The following is a 19,509-nucleotide window of genomic DNA, read 5'->3' as shown; positions in this document are numbered from 1 at the left end:
TTAAAATATTGGCAGCGGTGTGTAAAATCTGTTCTTCACTTGTTGTATTTTTGGAACTTCCAATTTCCAAATCTTACTGTGCTATTTTGAGTTCAGATTTTAGCTGACTTGCAGCTTTGATTGCGTCACCGAAGGCGATAGATATAGAGCTGCTGAACATGATATTTGATTTACCATGTCCTTGTTGTGGTTGTATGACAATTGAATCGCCGTAATAATTCATTAACCTATTTTGCAATTTATATGTTGTGTATTTGTCGGCATAGTCCTGTGGAAGCAAGAAACGAAATTTCTCAAGCAAGTTGGACATCATAAAAGCCTTATGATTTACCATCAGGTCTGAATTAATTTCTGATACCAACTTCACAAATGCAGTATCGTGGTCAGAAGATTCTGCTTTTACTTTTTGGGGTGTTTTCAGTAGATATTTAGTTATACAGGCCGAATGATAAAGGGCATTTTCAGTAAAATTTTCATGTAAAACCGTTGACTCAATTTCATGATCCGAATTAATTCTAGCTGCCTCAAGTATATTCTTAATTCTGTCTTCTGATTCCACTTTGTACAATTTAGCATCTTTTTTTGTAAGTTTTGTTCTTACAAAAGATATAAGAATACCACTCTGATCGAGTTGTGATTCTAGATGTGCTTGCAGCAGGTGAAAAAATGCAAGCACCACCTATATTCTCCTCCGTTTCCATAAAATCTTGTTTATAACAAGATAGATTCTGCTTACTGGTGTAAGATTTACAACAAAATCTATGGTATTTAACATCAATATTTTCCGAAAAAAATTGATTAATAGAAGACAACTCTTCTACAATCTTCAAATAGATCTCATCTTTCCGTAGTTTAGTAGCTTCCATAAAACTAACTTTGCCCTTGTCAGTGAAAATATATAACTTTTCCGGGCTTTTCAGCTGACAAATTATGCATTCCTGCCAATCTAAGGAAGATTTCCCTCTCTTTGCACTTGTTGGGGTAAGTTTTAAAGGACTACCGAACTGTGACATTATCCGGAAAATTTTCACAACAGATCCGGAATAATTTTGAAGCGATTACTTAACACAATGTAAACAATGATAAAAAAAACCAATATATTACCACTCTGGGTATTAAAAATAACAAAAAAAAACAATGAAATCAACAACAAAGCAAATATAAAACTAGTGTAAAGACAAATATAAACCCTAAAACTGATATTAATCAAACAATTTCAATGTGAAATGCTAATCGACATTTGGCTTGTACAGTGATAAAACTGAACAGAGTGAGGATTAAACAAAAATAAACGTCCCGGACCGTAATTCCGGAATTAAATAAATGTGTAACAGATTGAGGTGTTCTATTCAAATTAAAAAAATATTGTTAATCGAATAAGAAATGTTACAAACGAAAGTTGTTTTGTATAAAGTAAATATCGAAGTGTACATTTATGCCAAATAAACACAAATGAAGTGTTTTATAATTATCCTGTTATTAACGGAAACCGGTGAAAATCGTGTTAATCACAACTACTGAAGTAAAACGGTTTTTAAAATGTTAATGGTAAATATTTTTAAAACAATTATTGACTATTTTTATCGTCAGTGATATATTCTTACATTATCAATTTAAACAATAGCCGTAATATTGTAATTCGTAATAATAATTAACATTTTAGTGTATCAGTGAATTTTTTTTATACACTACATAACGCTCTAAAAAGCCATTTTTACGGAAATTCGACCATACGACTTTCTTACGGCATGTTTAAAATACAAGTTTAACATGTATTCTTTCATTTAAAAAAAATTCAGGTGTGTGTTCTTTGGGTGCATTAAACTCCTTAACTAAGCGTCTTTTCAGATTTCGCCGCTGCACTATTTGGATCGAGGTCGTACTAGTATGACATTAATGGCGTTGTCATATATTCGATCTTCGAAACCACGTACTTCACGTACGTGGCACGTGGTGTTATATGCATGCCGTTATGACTCATCCCAACCTACCGATCACATTTCCAATGTTGATAAGCTAGCAGGTTTTTTTTAATAGTTGAAGGCCACACGAAGAGGAGACCCTTTATAAATTCTTAACCCCTCAAAGGGTGACTGGGGTATAGAAATATGGTAATTTGGTCTTCTCCCGACCGGCAGTAAAACGCGTGCCGAAGTGGGGCGTCCGTTTGGCTGTGCGGGATGTATCAAGTTCACAGTCACGTCCGGTCAGAAGGGGGACGTTAAATCCGATGCCTCGTGAAAAGAGAGTGCCACGCTCTTTGCACGCTAAGAACCCTTAGAACAACTCTTTTGAGGGGTCCGGAGGTAGCCTGTTGCAAGGCAAAATTTCTGTTCCTATCCAAGATACCCTCATTTTCCAGTGGCAGTCCAAATTTCCCCGACCATCATCTTAGATGGCCTCTATCGTATCAACTTACCTATTGTATTTATTGTCAACTTGTTCTCCTCCTGATTAAATATGCATGAAATATTTGCCACTGGACGTTAAGTAACCAACAATCAATCAATCAATCAATCATTAAATTCTTAAATCCGCTTCATGTGCAATCTGATAGATATTTGCACACCTCCTTGTCATATAATAGTTGCTAAGAAACATTACTTTGACGTCCTATTTATTTATAATCGTTAATTTTAATTTGAAATGTAACATTCATGATGACACGAGCTTCCACAATATAGTGCAAAATGAATGTCAACTAAGAAAAGTAATGAAGGCTTCTTTTAGTCATTTTATAGGGCTGTTGTCTCTTTGACACATTCCCATTTCCATTCTCAATTTAATTGTAAAAGCGCTGACCATGCGCACATTTTTAGAATAATCGCGGAATACAGAATGTACTTAGGTCAACAGCTTTTACACCCCACTAACTTTACAAAAAGAAAAATGCAATTCTTAAGTGAGACAATATATATAATTTTCACCATAAACTAACTAAAAGGGTGTTTACTTCTTGAAGCACGCACACTAACCTTCATTACGTAAGATATGGTATTCTCTTTGATGTATTAATCTAAATCTTTCATACGATTAATATACTTTAATTAAATATCAGAACATACTAAACCCTCCCGATATTTGTCTCGCACTAATTCCCTCTTGAAGTAATTTGTATTCATTATTTCTTTGCGGTGGGGGCTAAATGCTAATCGAAGATTATGGCGATGCTGTTACCGGATACTATTCATCAATAGAGGTGAATATCGCGTGCATCCGATCACTTATGTATATTGTTGAAGTAACAATAACGTTCATAGGTAGAACGTCAGGAAAGGAGCTAACATTTGTTTTATAGGGGGGGGGGGGGGGGGGGGGGGGGGGGGCGTGCTTAGGTGAAACTTGAGAAAAGGCAAGACAGGTGGTTTGATGATAAAACAGAATGAGCAACTTTGCAAACAAAATAGTCAGTAGTCAGGATAAACAATTAATAACAAGAATGCGTCCCTAGTACACTGATGCCCATTCCACAATATCATTTTGTATGTTCAGTGGGCTCTAATTTGGCATTAAAATTAGAAAGATCATATCATAAGGAACATGAGTACTAAGTTTCAAGTTGATTGGACTTCAACTTCATCAAAAACTACCTCGACCAAAAACTTTAACCTGAAGCGGGACAGACGGACGAACGAACGGACGGACGAACAACAAACGGACGCACAGAGCACCATTTTTTTATCCTATGGTAGCTCCCTAACTTCTACATCATTACGTTTCTGGTGAATAGTGGCCTCATTGGCATATGCTTCCTCTTCTTATTTTTAAATATTCGATATTTCCCGAGAATTGTATGTACTTTCAAGAAATATATATATTTTTAAAAAATCTTATCGTTAATGTGTAAGCGAAGAACTATATATGCTGTCCGATTAACACAACGCTACATAGACATTTTTAACTCAATTGCACGATTTTTTTTTTTTTTAGATTTTTTTGTTCTAAAATCTAATTTATTGCACCATTGCTATTGCTGTTATAATGAATTATACAATGTCTACGGCATTTGACAGGACACCCCTATAGAGTAAGTTTTACTGACCAAAACAGGAAGATTGTTCAGTAAATACTAATAAATTGTTAAGATTTACATTCAATATGTCTTTACAACAGGATTACTACAGAATTTATTTTCCGGAAAAAATGCATTGCTTTGACCGATTTGACTCTGTATATATTGTACGACTTTTGATTGTCAGAATAGTACTGAATATCACAACTTCAGGAAATATTACTTATTAATATTTCATTATCTTGACAGAGAAACATAGAAGGTGATTTTACCAGATGTCAGTTTCGGTTAAATGATGTGCTACATTTGTATAAATCCAATATCTGATGATTGGTTTTACACGAATTAGAATACCTCTGAAAGTTCATGACCTTATCAAAAAAGCGATATGCAAAGAAAATATATCATTGTCGTTAGTGAACAATGGTGAAGGACAAATTGTGCCATTGGTCCGTAACACCCTTGTCCGCCGCAAGTATTTGATTGGATACGTGTTGCACAGTCTTTAAGTTTACTGAGTGGTGTTTTTGTAGTCTGATGTTTATTGTTTTCGATTTTTTTCTTCATTGGCTATTTGTTGTCTGATTTTTCTGCGAACTAGTTTCCCTTTTATAAAATCATCTGTGAAAACAATGTTGTTGAAGGGGTATTCGTTGTAACAGTAAAGCAAACAAGTACATAAGTATGTCTGTACTTAACTGAAATGTGTTCTATTGGTACTTTGGCGGCAATATAGTTCTGTTTACAAAGCTCGTCGCTATTGCATTTCTGCCGCCGGGCCACGCAAAATCAAGCTGCTCGATATTGGACTTTTTCCACCGGGCCACGCGAAATCGAGCTCCTTGATATTTAGCTTCCTGCGCCGGTCCACACGAAATCAAGATCCTCAATATTGGTATATTGTCAATGAATTCATAATAATTGTGAAAGTGTCAATCAATTACGAACTAAAGCATAACACAACATGTACATATGTAGGTGATTATTGTTTACATAATTGACAGAGAAATGCGCTACAAAGATGCGGAAAACATACGTCTGCTTAGACAGAGTTGAAGAACATAAATATTGCATTTGCTAAAGAATCTCTTAAAAAATTTTATGTTTTGGCTTTGTTACATGTATGTGATTATCTTTAACGTATGAACTAAGATTGACTCCTTGGCATTATCTTTGTGTTCTACATGAACTATAACTGTCTGCAGCAAATAAGTCAGGTGCATTACAGGTTTTAATACTTGTAAAATTACCCAAAACACCGCTGTTAGGCCAAATAAGAATATATGTGTGGTTCCAGTAACCCTACCTTTCCTACTTTTTCGCCTCAAAATTAGCCTATCCTAAAGATTTTATTGTCTTTTTTCATTAAGCACTGTTAAAGTCAGAATGTTGCTCCCATAGACTCAATGTAAAAAAAAAACATAAAATAAAAAAAATCCCTACCTACCTACCCTAACTTTTTTTTCAGATATAACTGGAACCACACATACTTTTTTATTTGGCCTTAGTTATCATCTAAGTGTTTTGAAAGAAAGAGATGGCGTTTTACCATCAATGTTTTAATTCGGGTAACATACTGCATACTAGATTATAGCATATTCTATATTACAAAAATAATGATCTTTTAATTTACTTCATTGGAAAACAGGTGACTGTAACGATTACCATTCGGTTTATGTATCTGTAATATTATGCAGATTTAAAGTATTCATTTCATGTAGATGTTTTATCTATGATTACTTACATACATGATAATCTTAAGTTAAAGATGATGTTATTTCAAAATAGGAAAATTAACGTCAAATTGTAAATGAATAATATTAAGTTGCATAAACAAAAAAATCTATACAGATTCAAAGTATACATGTATATTGTTTGTACATAAATGTAGAACGAACATATAACATTATTATTTGATGTACGAATTTTAGAAATGATGGAAATTAATGCGAGGCTCTGCGAATATATAACTTCTTTTTTCAATGTTCGTCGGATTTACTTCCAAACTGTTAAATATGTTTATGAATGAAATCAAAATTTAAACGCGGACCGCAATGAGAACACCAAATTGAACTGAACGTAAACAGTAATTTGTTATATAACAGTGCCGATCACTCGAACGAAAATCATCTTGACCAGAAGACTGTCTATAAACCTATGTTCTATTATACGAATATCGCTTCATGTTATCTGTATATATTAGAAAGGTCAGGTACAGGACAAATAGAAATATACTTCTTAAAACTATTTATAACAATTTAAGACGTAAACATATTGTTTATAGTGATTATCGGTGTTTGCTATTAGTAAAAATACAAACTCGCAATCTAAAATAAACATAAATATACAAAAGCTATGCGCTTTATCGAAAGTACTATGTAAAGTCAGTAAATATGCACTTGTATGATAGTATCTGTGTCTGCAAAACATGTTTAACCACAAAACACCTATAGATTTCACATCCATGATAATAGGAAGAAGTAACTCTATTTTCTGCTACTCTAGAACATATAATTAGAAATCAAAGTTAAAATAGTGAGAAATTAGTGTGGGTCATTGGTGTAGAAATAGGGACAATTTAGAGAAAACTCTCTGTAACGTGCAACATTTTCGGTGCCAAATTTAGCCAGGGGTGTTCTTCATTTATACTGTTTCGAAAATTCCGGAATTGTTGAGTACCCTTAAAGAAAGCCGATTTTTTTTCAAACATGCTGCGGCACCATATGTGTTTTTCAGTTTCAATTACATCCAAAGGTGTTGATAATTCAGAATTTGAAATGTTTTTAAATGGATCTTTGATAGTGAAAATGAAGGATAAAAAAGGCTCCCTTTGTCATCTATTTAAATAATTACTTCATTGTAACCAGAAGAGAACAACTTGTGATTTTTTAAAGGGTGAACATTTCAAGCTACTATATGAGGTTCTGTCTGTTCTTTTAATTTGTGTATTTTTAAATTTTTATTCTATTTTTTCCTTATCTTTAATATTTCAACCTATTGTTTCTGTTATTTATATTTTAGCATCCCGTTTTATGGTATGAAAATAAATCTAATCCACAAAGCGGAAATGCTCATTTAGGTCTTCAAATATTGCGCTTCTTTAACATCCTTGATTTTCAAATATTTGGCTTGGATCGTTCTAGATGAAGGTAAATCCAGAAAAGCGCTTCGAACACATTTCGTAAGTGTTATTTTGTATTTTCTATTTTTTAACGAATGTTTTGACGTTAACCTGAATTTCTCTCCATTTGTTGACAACAGCCAGTATAACTGTCTATCAATAAATGTCAAGTTGACCGTCAAAGTTCACACGGAAGTTCATTTTTATTAAAAATTGATTAATTCATAAATTGCAAGATGTTTCATGTAAGGGATTGTGTTACAAGAAGAATCAATGCAAATACATTGTTTTTCTTCTAACAACAAATTATTACTCCAGGATCAATCCGATCATCCTTGAACAAATCATTGCTGGTGCATAGAAACATTTGATCATATGCTTTATTCCTTGGTTGTATACGTTCTTTGATCTTCCTATACATTGTTTTCATTTCTATTTTTATTTCACAAAAACATGATCTCCAATATATTATTTTCATTTTTTTTTTTATTTCAGAAAAAAAATTATAATTTTTTGGTTAAAATATAAAATTAACATTTCATTTTCCTTTTGCAATGTATTTCACATAGAAATCAATCAAATTTTTGTGTAAGAAAAACATAAATTTTATTTTTGCAAATTTGAAGGATTGATACTAATTTCATATTGTTTAGTTTACAAAATGTACTTAAACATCGCCCATAAACTAAAACAGCATCACTTTTAAAATTAATACATTTTGTTGACATTCGAGGAATGTATTTATTTAAACAAAGAAAAGCATTCCACGAAGACACTTATCATATAATTTCAAATTATATGTTTTCATTCTTAAGTCATGATATCCAGTGGTGGATTCAGATATTTTGAAGGAGGGGGTTCTGCTCCTGTCTGGCCTCAGTGATTCCTTATATTAAGCAACCAATTTTTTCCTAGAATGTGGGGCAGGCCCCCTCGGTCCTCTTAATTCACCTCTGATATCAAGAATCATAGTAAAACAAATAGTCTTTCAATGTTTCAAGTGTTTACAATTTGAAAAACACACTTGTAATGTTGACATTCTTTCACTTTAACTCGTCACGTAAAATAATTATAATTCACGTTGAGCTTGAAGGATCTTGTATTGTAACAGTAGACATATTTTATCTACATGTACCAGATAATTAGCATACGATCCAATATTTAAGCCAGACTATTAATTATACGTTTTGTACATGTACCAATTATTATATCTCAGATTTAACGTTAAAAAAGTGATAAGCAGGTTTTATGAAAAAAAGTGGGATTTTGTTTTGGGTACATTCAACTACTTCTAGCATAACGTTATTTGTTAAAATTAAAATACATTTACAATCCGCTTAAATTATATATGAAAAAGATAGAACTGTCTTATCCTTAATTGCTGATATAATATCTTTATACTTAAGCCGTTTTCTTTTCAAATGGTCTGGTTTTATTAATTTTTGTATGCTATTTTCTGTACATCTTTTGTTACATGTCCACGGTTTATCTGCCCACATCGCAAAAATAAACGTGTTTCTCTAATTGATTTGCCAATGAAGAATACAATAAAATGTTAGATTTTATTTGATGCTGATTATAATAATATTTAAGGGCACCTGAAGAACTCGATATATTGGTAAGCATTTTTCTTAAAATAACAGCGTGTTTTACTAGTTGTGTTTAATTTGAAAAACACCTGAAACGTTCAAAATATGAAATATTATAGATCATTGATTGATTGATTGTTGGTTGCTTAGCGTCCAGTGGCAAATATCACATGTATGTTTAGGATGATGAAATATTTAACAAGAATGTGATTATTTATAATTATTAAGGGCAACCTGCACATCTGTAGAATGCGTTAATTGGTAAGTCGTTTTTCTCTAAATAATTATAGTGTGTTTTAATAATCGTGTTGCCAATGAAAAAATACAATAAATTAATCTAAATATGAAATATTATAGATTATAATTAGTATTATAATTAAGGGCGACCCAAAGACCACGATTAATATGTATGATAATTATTAACAACTGACTATTAAGCGATAGGTTGTATATCAGCAGAGTAAATATTATCGCACTAAACTTATTAGCTAATGTGATATCGATTTTTAAAGAAATCATTTTTCTGCCCCAATCAATTTATCATGTTGCTCTCTGGCGAGAGATATAAAGTTGGGAAGGACTTTCTGAAGTGATACTATTCAATGATAGGCATCGTATCATTGTAAGCTATAGAATCAAGTGGAATTTATTTTAATGTTATCAAAATATACGATATCTGTGTGTTATTAGAAAAACATTTTAGATAAAAAAAGATTTTTTTATTTCTTCATTTTTTTTAGTGAAATAATATGTGTTGACGTTTGATTAATTAATTATTTTTTAGACAAAGCCGTGAGAAGATTTCTTGTAATTTCCTCATTCGAGCATTAAATATCCAATTGAAGTAGGAGTTAGATTAAACGACAGATGCAGTTGACAGAGATTTAACAATCGCAGCTTTACTTGACGGAAGTGGAACAAAATTTTTAACACCGACGGAAGTGGAACGAAAGTTTTAACACCGACGATAGTGGAACAATATTTTAAACACCGACGGAAGTGGAACAACACTTTTAACACCGACGGAAGTGGACCAAAAGTTTTAACACAACTTCTAACAGCGACGGAAATGGAACAAAACATTTAACACCGACTGAAGTGGAACAAAACGTTTAACACCGACGGAAGTGGAACAAAACGTTTAACACCGACGGAAGTGGAACAAAACTTTTAACACCAACGGAAATAGAACAAAACTTTTAACAACGACGGAAGTGGCACAAAATTTCTAACACCGACGGAAGTGGAACAAAATTTTTAACACCGAGGGAAGTGGAACAACACTTTAACACCAGCCACAAGGAAACAAACATAAAGTATTGCAACTTCAAAAATTGAAAAAAAGAAAGTTAAAACTAAGTTTTCACATTTAATTTAAATGGAGTAAATTTATAAGCGGAATTTAACAAATTTGCTCAATATGAACTTGTCCACTATCATACCAGAGGAATTTGGTCATACGACAGTGATGCCGGACAATGGAACAAACGGCACTGAACATACTGACCACAACCGTGGTCATCCATTGATGGTAAGTTAAATTGTAAGCATATAAGTTTGGAAATATATATAAAATCCCTGTCGAATTTATTTACGTTTTAGGAAAGGGTGCCACATATTGAGCAAGATCTACATATCCTTACGGAGCACACAAGAACGCCCTAGGCATTGGTTTTGTTATTTAATAGCAAAACCCTTAGTTTACATGTACTGCAGTCTGTTGATTTACTTTTCGCTACATTTTGCTTTTTCAATGATTTTGCCTATATATCTTTGTATAAGATTTTTATTCTCCTGTTCATATAATCCGTCTCCGTTTTAATAAAAAAAATCCAATTAAAAAAAAACATTTAATTTAAGCAGATATTTTAAATAAAAGTATAACGATTTTTTTCATGCATTACATGTATTACTCGCAGTAGCTTTAGAATTACTTTGGAACCACCGAGTAAAATTGTTATATTTAATCACAAATTGGTTTATTCGGTGCAACAGCTTGACAACCGTACGTACTAATAAACTTTGGTGCCTCAAACACAGTTGTAATTATATTTCTTTCTAAATTGCATGTTTAAGAATTTAAGAATGAGGACTAATTTATATACATAAAATAATAGTGTTCAATGAAGAAAGGAACGAAAAAAGGAACCTGTTCTTACTATACCGATGATTAAGGACCTTTTAATTGTTTTTTTATATAAATCTACGGTGACCTATATGCTAACTTTTTACATCACTTGGTTTCTAGTCAAGAATTGTCTCATTGGCAATGATACCACATATTTTCTTATATGTATATTAGTTACTCTATAGATAGACTTGCATTCATATCAAGTCATAACCAGACTATAGTGCAACAGTCGTTCTGATTTGCATGAAATATTTGTAACTGGACGTAAAAATACTACACGTGGAAATTTAGAAACGTGAATGTCACGTGAGTTTAGATTCATGTAAATCGCATGTGAATCTCATGTGAGTTTAGATTTATGTAAATCGCATGTGAATCTCACGTGAGTTTAGATTCATGTAAATCGCATGTGAATCTCACCTCAAACAATCTAGATCTTGTACAGGTACATGATACTCAGTCTCGCGTGAACTGATTTTACGTGAGTTTTACGTGAATCTAATGTAAAAAAAAATCACGTGGAATTCAAAAAAGTATTCAAATAGTCTAAATTTTTCAATTTAAAATGTTCAAATTTGATTAGAAAAATGAAAAATATCATATTATTTTTGGTTAAGTTCACGTGAAATTCGAGTGAAAAAATTAACATGATATTAATGTGAAAGTTTTTTACGTGAGTTTCACGTAAAAATGTATTTGGTTATTTGTGTCGTTAGATTGCTACATCAATGACATGTATTGATGTCTCATTTTTATTCTATCATATCATAAACATCAACTGATAAAAATCCCACTTGCATCTGGCACGTGATTCTATAAGACCAGCTGATCTGCACGCGACATCCCGTCCTTTTTTCTATTATTTCATTAACGTTGACCATATCATCAACGTATACGAATCTTGTTTAATCACTATTATTTTGTATTGACCTGGTGTCATCAGCAGACGTTAATATAACCTTAAATGTTTGATTTACATGTAAATTGAAGATCAAATTCCCTTGACTGTACATGATTATTGTCACGTGACTGTTGATAGGGGAGCTAATTATTAGTGAAACGTTAACGAGACAGATTGGCAAAAAGGCATGAATATAAAAGTTATTTCACGCCAACAAAATATCTCAAATTAATTAACTTTTGTGGTATTTTGATCTGAAAGAAACAAATGAGTTGTGTCATTTAAATCATTTTAAGAATATCAATAATTTACAAAGAATTGAATTGCTTGACATGATGTGCGCTAAACTTTATCAGTTGCTGCGCAACATTGAAAGCTTAGGTTTTATAATTCAACGTTAATTGTAAGAAGTAAGGCTAGTTTTCTATTCACTCTTTTACGTTCAAGGCTATCTGTCTTAAAGAATTTTAAATCGTTTTATAAGCTTCATACATGCGTACTTTGATGGTCTCACACGTCGTGTTTCTGAACATGTAAACCCCGAACAATTAATAACGATTGCTCAAAGCTTATTTTTCCGAAAATTTTCAGCAAAGAAATTTTCTTTGTAAACACGATGTGTAATTTAAGGATATGAATTTACAAAAGATTCTTACAGTGTTTGCATGAAATAATAATTTATTGCAACTTTGAACGATGGACAAAAATGTCACATTTACTTTTGCGATTTCAGGAAAATGTTCCAAACGAATAAGGATATCAGAATTTAGATAGTGAATTTTCTTTTTTGCAACATATCCAGTCGTGTTTTTTTCGCAACAATGAAAACAATGGTTAAGTAGTAGTATGCATTTACGTAAAAATGCATTGAAAGCAAACACGATTAGATTTACAATTTTTTATAAAAAAAAAAAATCGTATATTGCCAACATAATACGTTAAGAATAGGATTTTATAAGTATATTTTATTTTAAAATTGTTTAAAACAAAACTTATTTAGTACAGTAATAAGTCTTTTTAGGTTCTAAAAAATAACGGATTTTTTTATCCAGTTAAAGAAACGAATTCAGGAAATTTACCTTTTTTTTTAAACTGTGCCGTATAAAAAGAATTTATAGTACTTTTTGCGATACATTGTTTGTAAACAAAAGTGAAAACAACACCAATGGTCAACAATTCAGCATAAATACATTATTCACACACACCAACTTTCGATGTAGACTTTCGAAAAGATTATACAGAATGTTTTAATTTTTACAAGCAAATTACGACTCTATCTCGCATGATAACTTTTTTTCTATTTTTAACTTGGAATCACTATAATAGCAAACTCATGGAGCTCAATATTTAATCTAAAAAAGACGATGTGGTATGATCCCCAATGAGACAACTCAATACTCGTTATTGAAGAAAAAAAAAAATTATTACTAGAAGAGAGATTAAGAAAATACACACCTATCTAAAAGCAAAGATCTTCATATTTGGTTCACATTGCCAGCCGTAAATTCAAAAAATTTAATCCAATGTTGTAAAAGGGTATACTAGACCTTATCAACTTTTTGAAAACTGAAACGGTAGAACTTGACTCGAGATTTTGCGAGACTATTTACGTCAGACAGTCACTTTTGTCTCGCGGCGTCTGAACTTTTTTTATTGTGCTGTCAAAATTTTACGGGAACATAACTGGAAATGGTTTTAATTGATGATTAATTACGAACTACCGTAATAATGTTAATATCTATAATAACAATTGATTTATTGATTGATTAGTGGTTGCTTAATAAAATTGAGAATGGAAATGGGGAATGTGTCAAAGAGACAAACAACAGCAGAAGGTCACCAACAGGTCTTCAATGCAGCGAGAAATTCACGCACCCGGAGGCGTCTTTCAGCTGGCCCCATAAACAAATATATATACTAGTTCAGTGATAATGAACGGCATACTAAACTCCAAATTGTACACAAGAAACTAAAATTAAAAGTAATACAAGACTAACAAAGGCCGAAGGCTCCTGACTTGGGACAGGCGCAAAAATTCGGCGGGGTTAAACATGTTTATGATCTCAACCCCCCCCCCCCCCCCCCCCCCTATACCTCTATCCATTGTAGAAAAGTAAACGCATAACAATAAGCACTTTAAAGTTCAGTTCAAGCGAGGTCCGAGTCTGATGTTAGAAGATGTAACCAAAGAAAAATAAATAAACAGAATGACAATAATACACAAATAACAACAGACTACTAGCAGTTTCCTTACATGCGAGCTTTAGACTTCAATTATACTGATTGAAAGATTATGTCTTCATAATATGAATATCAGGCACAATCCTTCCCGTTAGGGGTCTAGTATCATACCATCATAACATTTGACGCAACGTTAGATATTGCTACTACCACGAAAAATAGCGCTAAGTAAATATTTGATAAGGAAATTTTCTTAGAAATGCTGAATTATATATGAAAATAAAGATTGTTTCTTAAATTTTCACATTATGATAAAGAAAGAATAAAAATATAATATTCGTAGGCTTCGGAAGGCACAGATTATCAGAAAGAAAACGTTCACTTGGCGTTGTCCCATGTAACAACCTCGAAACATTAACTCGAACAATTCGCGAAATGTTCACGTAACTCTTCGAATTTTTGCAGGAAGGTTCTATGACGTGATATATTTCAGTACTGGTTTACATGGCCATCTCATCATAAAATTAGCATAGACACTTTGAAAAGAATATGTATAAATGACTGTCCCAGGGAAAATTTAGTTTGAAAACTTGGAACATTTCAGTTAAGAAAATAAGATTTAGACATTTAATTTTTTAAATTGTAAGCACGATCGTTTTGTACTAAGTGTAAGCTACAAAAGTTCAAATTTATGAATGAATTGAGCTACAATAGGTTTGCAATGTCTTGCGGTAATGTCCGAAGTAAACTTTCTTGCCTTCACAAAACTTATACTGCCAAAAAAACAGAGATTTTTATTCCATGGAGATTACTTTTCGGCTTTGATTACTATACCGATACAAAGTACTTTAAAAGTTGAAATTGTTACACCAAATTGTATTAAGATTACAGGGTTACCTATAAAAATTGAGGATAAATGAAAATGTCTTGCAAGGTTGTCCGTTAATATAATTTGACGTCGCCACAAGCGTAATATGGGACGGCATGAACTGCATTCGTGGGTTCCTTCCTCCATGCACTTAATGTAAATGTCCTACTTTCAGCAAAACAAAATAATGCACATATTACAAAAATACACATTTATAAGACGATCAAAAAGTTAAGAAAACTTTAGTGTCATAACTATAAGCCATTTTATTGTGTCTTATTCCACTGCTTGAATAAAAACATATTCGGGTTGTTTATATAATGCAGACTAGAAGTAAAATGCAATATCATACATGTACATTTTGTAAATTATAAAATCATATGGGAATGGAATATCTCGGCATTTTTACTATACTTTGCATTTACCCAACAAGGAAAGCAGGAAAAACTTGATAGTTCGCGTTTCTAATTCAACGTTATTTTTCCGTTACACTTTATAGAAATATCTGACGTTGCGTCATATATGAGAAGAACATAATCCGTGACATAACGTCCAGTGGCATATATTTCATGTATTTTCAAAGCGATAAATAAAATTTAAGATTAAACTAAGTAAGAAATCGTTTCCGGATCTAATGCATTACCGGAAGTATTTCCAAATGCGTACACCAAAACTTGTGATTTGTTAAAATAATAATGTCCTCAAATCAAACTAATGAATATTCAAACATTGACGTAACGTTATTTTACATCTTGGGCTGGCGTACGACCAATGAAATTACCCATAGTCTTATAGGTTAAGGAACAGCGAATGACATGGAATTTTGGATCTCAATGCTCTTCAACTTCGTACTTTATTTGGCTTTTTTCAACTTTTTTGGATTCAAGCGTCACTGATGAGTCTTTTGTAGACGAAACGCGCGTCTGGCGTATATATAAAATTTAGTCCTGGAATCTATGATGAGTTTATTATGCACCGTAACAAATATTTCTTATCAAAAGTAAACTAATTTGAAATGCTAGAAATGGATGCAGTAAGTTGATGCAGGATTTTCCAATTTTCTTCTGCATGAATTGAATTGATTATTTGACCATTAGCTTCGAAAGATAAAAATGTTCTTAATGAGTTTCATTGTCTTCATATCAAAACCAAGTGTGAAATATAATTTTATTACTTTTGATTTGCAATATGATTTTACAGTCACGGAAGTGCATTTCAGAATTATCATGATAACATATCGATACATGGGTGCAACGACAGGGTTGGCGTCGTTCGCAATGCAAACATGTACGTTAACCACCGTGCGAATTCCAACTCAGTCAAAATCTGACAATCTTGAATATTACACAATCGATCATCAATTTCCAATTCGCTTCTGGATGAGTTGATTATTTTATAAAAGTAAAAAATCACTGTTTCATAATTTAATGCATTATCTGAAATATTGGAAACAATTTCAAAAGCGCACACAAAAACTTAGGAAATGTTACATGTAAAGCATCTTTTATTAGAACATCGACGTAACAGTATGTGTCGTTTTGGGTTGGGATACGAACAATGAATTTACCCATGATAGTCCTTGAGATTGAGACACAGCGAATGGCATAAACCGTAACAGATAGTTATTGCCAAAAGTAAACTAATTATAAACGCCATTATTGAATGAAGTAAGTTGATGCAAAATGTTCCAATTTACTTCTGCATGATCAAATTGATTATTTTACCATTTGCTTCGAAAGATAAAAATGTTTTTAATGAGTTTTATTGTCTTCATATTAAAACCAAGTGTGAAACATTATTTAATTACTTTTGATTTGCAAGATGATTTTACAGTCGCGGAAGTGCATTTATAAGCTGCCATGATAACATATAGACACATATCACTAACATACTTTTCAGTTCAAGGTCAATTTTCTAGTGTTCTAAACAGGTTCTATATGCAACGAGTTTTTTTCTGTTTGTTTTTTTTTTTTTTTTGCTGGACATCTGCATCACTCTTTGAACAAAACGTAATGAAAGCTTTTTATACGTTGCAAAGAAACTAAAGATAAAGATATCTGGAAAAAAAATTGGGACACATCAAACAATCTCCTTTGCTGAGTCATTTGTAGTCGAAACGCGTGTCTATCGTACAAATTATTGTAATATTGGTATCTATGAGGATTTAGTTATTTTAGTACATAACAAAAAAAATATATATACCGAAGGCAAAGGAAATTTCAATATGGAAAGTCCCTTAATGGAAAAATCAAAAGCTCAAACGCATTACACAATTTGAAAACAACTGTCACACTCCTGACAAGGAACAGGCATATCCTTATAAAGTGGTAGTAAAACCTGGTTTTATAGCTAGCTAAACATCTCAGTTTTATTACAACGGCGTATTGGAATTTTATGCGACTGTCATGCAAGTTACAGGTTTAGCGCTACAAATGTATACATTGTATAACTAGGTGCAATCCACCATTTTCTAAATTTGAGAATGTCTGTTTCAAGTTAAGAATATGACAGTTGTTGTCTATTCATTTGATGTGTTTTATCATTTGATTTTGCCATTTGATTAGGGACTTTCCCTTTTGAATTTTCCTCGGAGTTCAGTATTTTTATTATTTTACTTTTTTCCATTATATTGAAAACAATGTGTGAACAAAAGAAACAGAAGTAAGAATTAAACTTTCTGGATATTTTTTTGAATTATATAATGATGTGTTTGATTCATGTTTTTTTTAAACCCAAAGATTTACAATTAAATCTAACGCTTGTATTTGACCGACCAGAGAAGAATCCTAGAATCATTTTTGACTGGCAACACGAATCAAATTGGATTTAGTGCTGTGATGTCAAGATAAAAAATGAAATTAAGATTCACGGAATCAATTGATACCGATAACAAAGTTAAGACTTATAATTGGCAGAATGGGAACACGTTCTAATATAACAGGTTTTGTTTTTGCTTTTAGTTTTCTTCGTTTTGACAATCATGCTTTTAAATCATCATTCACTCATTTTTATTTAATTGTTTACCCAAGGTCAGCTTTTTACAAAAAAAAAAAAAAAAACAGTTTGTTTCATGTATACCAGACACGTCTGTTGTATAGTATCGTTTTTTTTTTCAACACATTGTGGCATTAATTTGAAAAACTATGTACACACAACTTGAATACTAAGTACACATAATGTGAATACAAGTACACCCAATTTAAATACAGCACTGGAAGTCGAATCATCGGTAAAAAACCTACAAAGTAAAAGTTACTTTTCACTGTGGACTTTTCTTGATTGTTTGAGGTTCAGTGGCAAATATTTTATGCATACACTGACATAGTTTATTTAATAATCGATACAATAAGTAGATTTTCCCAGATAAATTAAACATTTCGGCCGGCGAAACATTAGCATTGCCACTGGCAAATGTGGGTATTGTTGATAGTGGCAGAAATTTTGCCTTGCTATAGCTTCGACTAGTTGTTTCAAAGGTTGCTTGTCTTGCACTGGGTCCGACACTTCCACTACACGTAACATTATATTTAAAAATCCTCAATCTTACCGGGTGTTGCTCCGTTTTTAAACATCTATACTGAAAAAGTACCCCTTCATAAGCAAAGCCTTTACTACCGGAAAGAGAGAAGTCAAGGGACGACCATTTCCTATTCCCAGTAAAGTTCATTGATGTCGACTTTTTACCGTTGATACAAAATATATCTTATCATGGGAATCGAACCAGTATTGAATTAGTACAATGTTATTATCTTTGGTGTTCAATCACACGACGAAATATGTGCGTAAACATATTGCAAATTTTGCTGTGCGTTTGTTTATTCTACATTACCTAGAGATAAAGTAGGAAGGTTGATATCTCACAAAATATGTTTTATTCCGTCACTTTTTCGCTCTGGTTCTGGTAAGTCTTGTTTGTTTTTATCAAATGTTGGTTCATATATTTCTGAGTTCAATGTGACGTCCATTTTAGCTAAGCTAGTTAACATTTTTGGTTCAGGGGCCAGCTGAAGCCTACCTTGGATGTGGGATTTTCTCACTATAATGAAGACCCATTGGTGGCCTTGGACAGTTTTTTACTCTTTGGTTCGGTTATTCAACTTGTCTCTTTGACACATTGCCCGTTTCTATTCTCAATTTTATGTGCTAACGGCTTGCTTTAGTGTGATACGACATTTGAAAATAAAGCTATCAAAATGATTAACGTCATACTCATAAGGATTCCATGCAAGGAAACGAGACTAAACAGTTCTATATATTTTACCAAATGAGTGTTACAAATGTATATATAAATGTTCCATTTAAATAATTGATGTCGTGACCTATTTGGACTTTTACTTGCACTACACGAATGTAATACATTTAATAGGTTAGAAAAAAGCCATGGGAGCTTTTAATAATTACATTGATATTTAGTTTGCCACTGTCCTTTAGGTTCATATAAAGTTAAGATATTTTTATCAGCCCTAATTAATGGAAAGTTCCCTTGACCATTGATTGCGACTGATTGAAGGACGAAAAAGCATGATGTATTTAATCTACAGTAATTTGATTCGGATAACGCTAATAAGCCTTGAATATATGAATAAAAAGTGTTAAGAGTTTCGTCCTGATGAGACCACAACCAAAACACGAAACAAAACAATAACATATTGATTTTTTAGGCACAACAGTTACGTCATGGTTATATGACACAATTTAAATACATG

The 19,509-nt window shown here is 32.2% G+C and overlaps 1 protein-coding gene across 4 annotated transcripts in view; it reads left to right on the top strand.

The window, feature by feature from the left end:
- The window catches only part of LOC143059226 (cardioacceleratory peptide receptor-like), a 148,883-nt gene that overhangs the window by 102,826 nt on the left and 26,548 nt on the right, over positions 1 to 19,509 (top strand). For 3 of the 4 annotated variants that reach the window (XM_076232706.1, XM_076232703.1, XM_076232704.1), the window contains one exon: positions 9,507 to 10,253. In XM_076232706.1, the coding sequence (XP_076088821.1) occupies positions 10,143 to 10,253 (111 nt within the window). In that variant the 5' untranslated portion in view covers positions 9,507 to 10,142. Of the gene's footprint in view, positions 1 to 9,378; positions 10,254 to 19,509 lie in introns of those variants that run through there. The other variant, XM_076232705.1, reaches the window with a different exon arrangement.

This window comes from Mytilus galloprovincialis, chromosome 14 (assembly GCF_965363235.1).
Source record: "Mytilus galloprovincialis chromosome 14, xbMytGall1.hap1.1, whole genome shotgun sequence".
Lineage (NCBI taxonomy): Eukaryota > Metazoa > Mollusca > Bivalvia > Mytilida > Mytilidae > Mytilus > Mytilus galloprovincialis.
The sequence above is the reverse complement of the archived record's forward strand: the minus strand, read 5'-3'. Positions and strand labels throughout refer to the sequence as shown.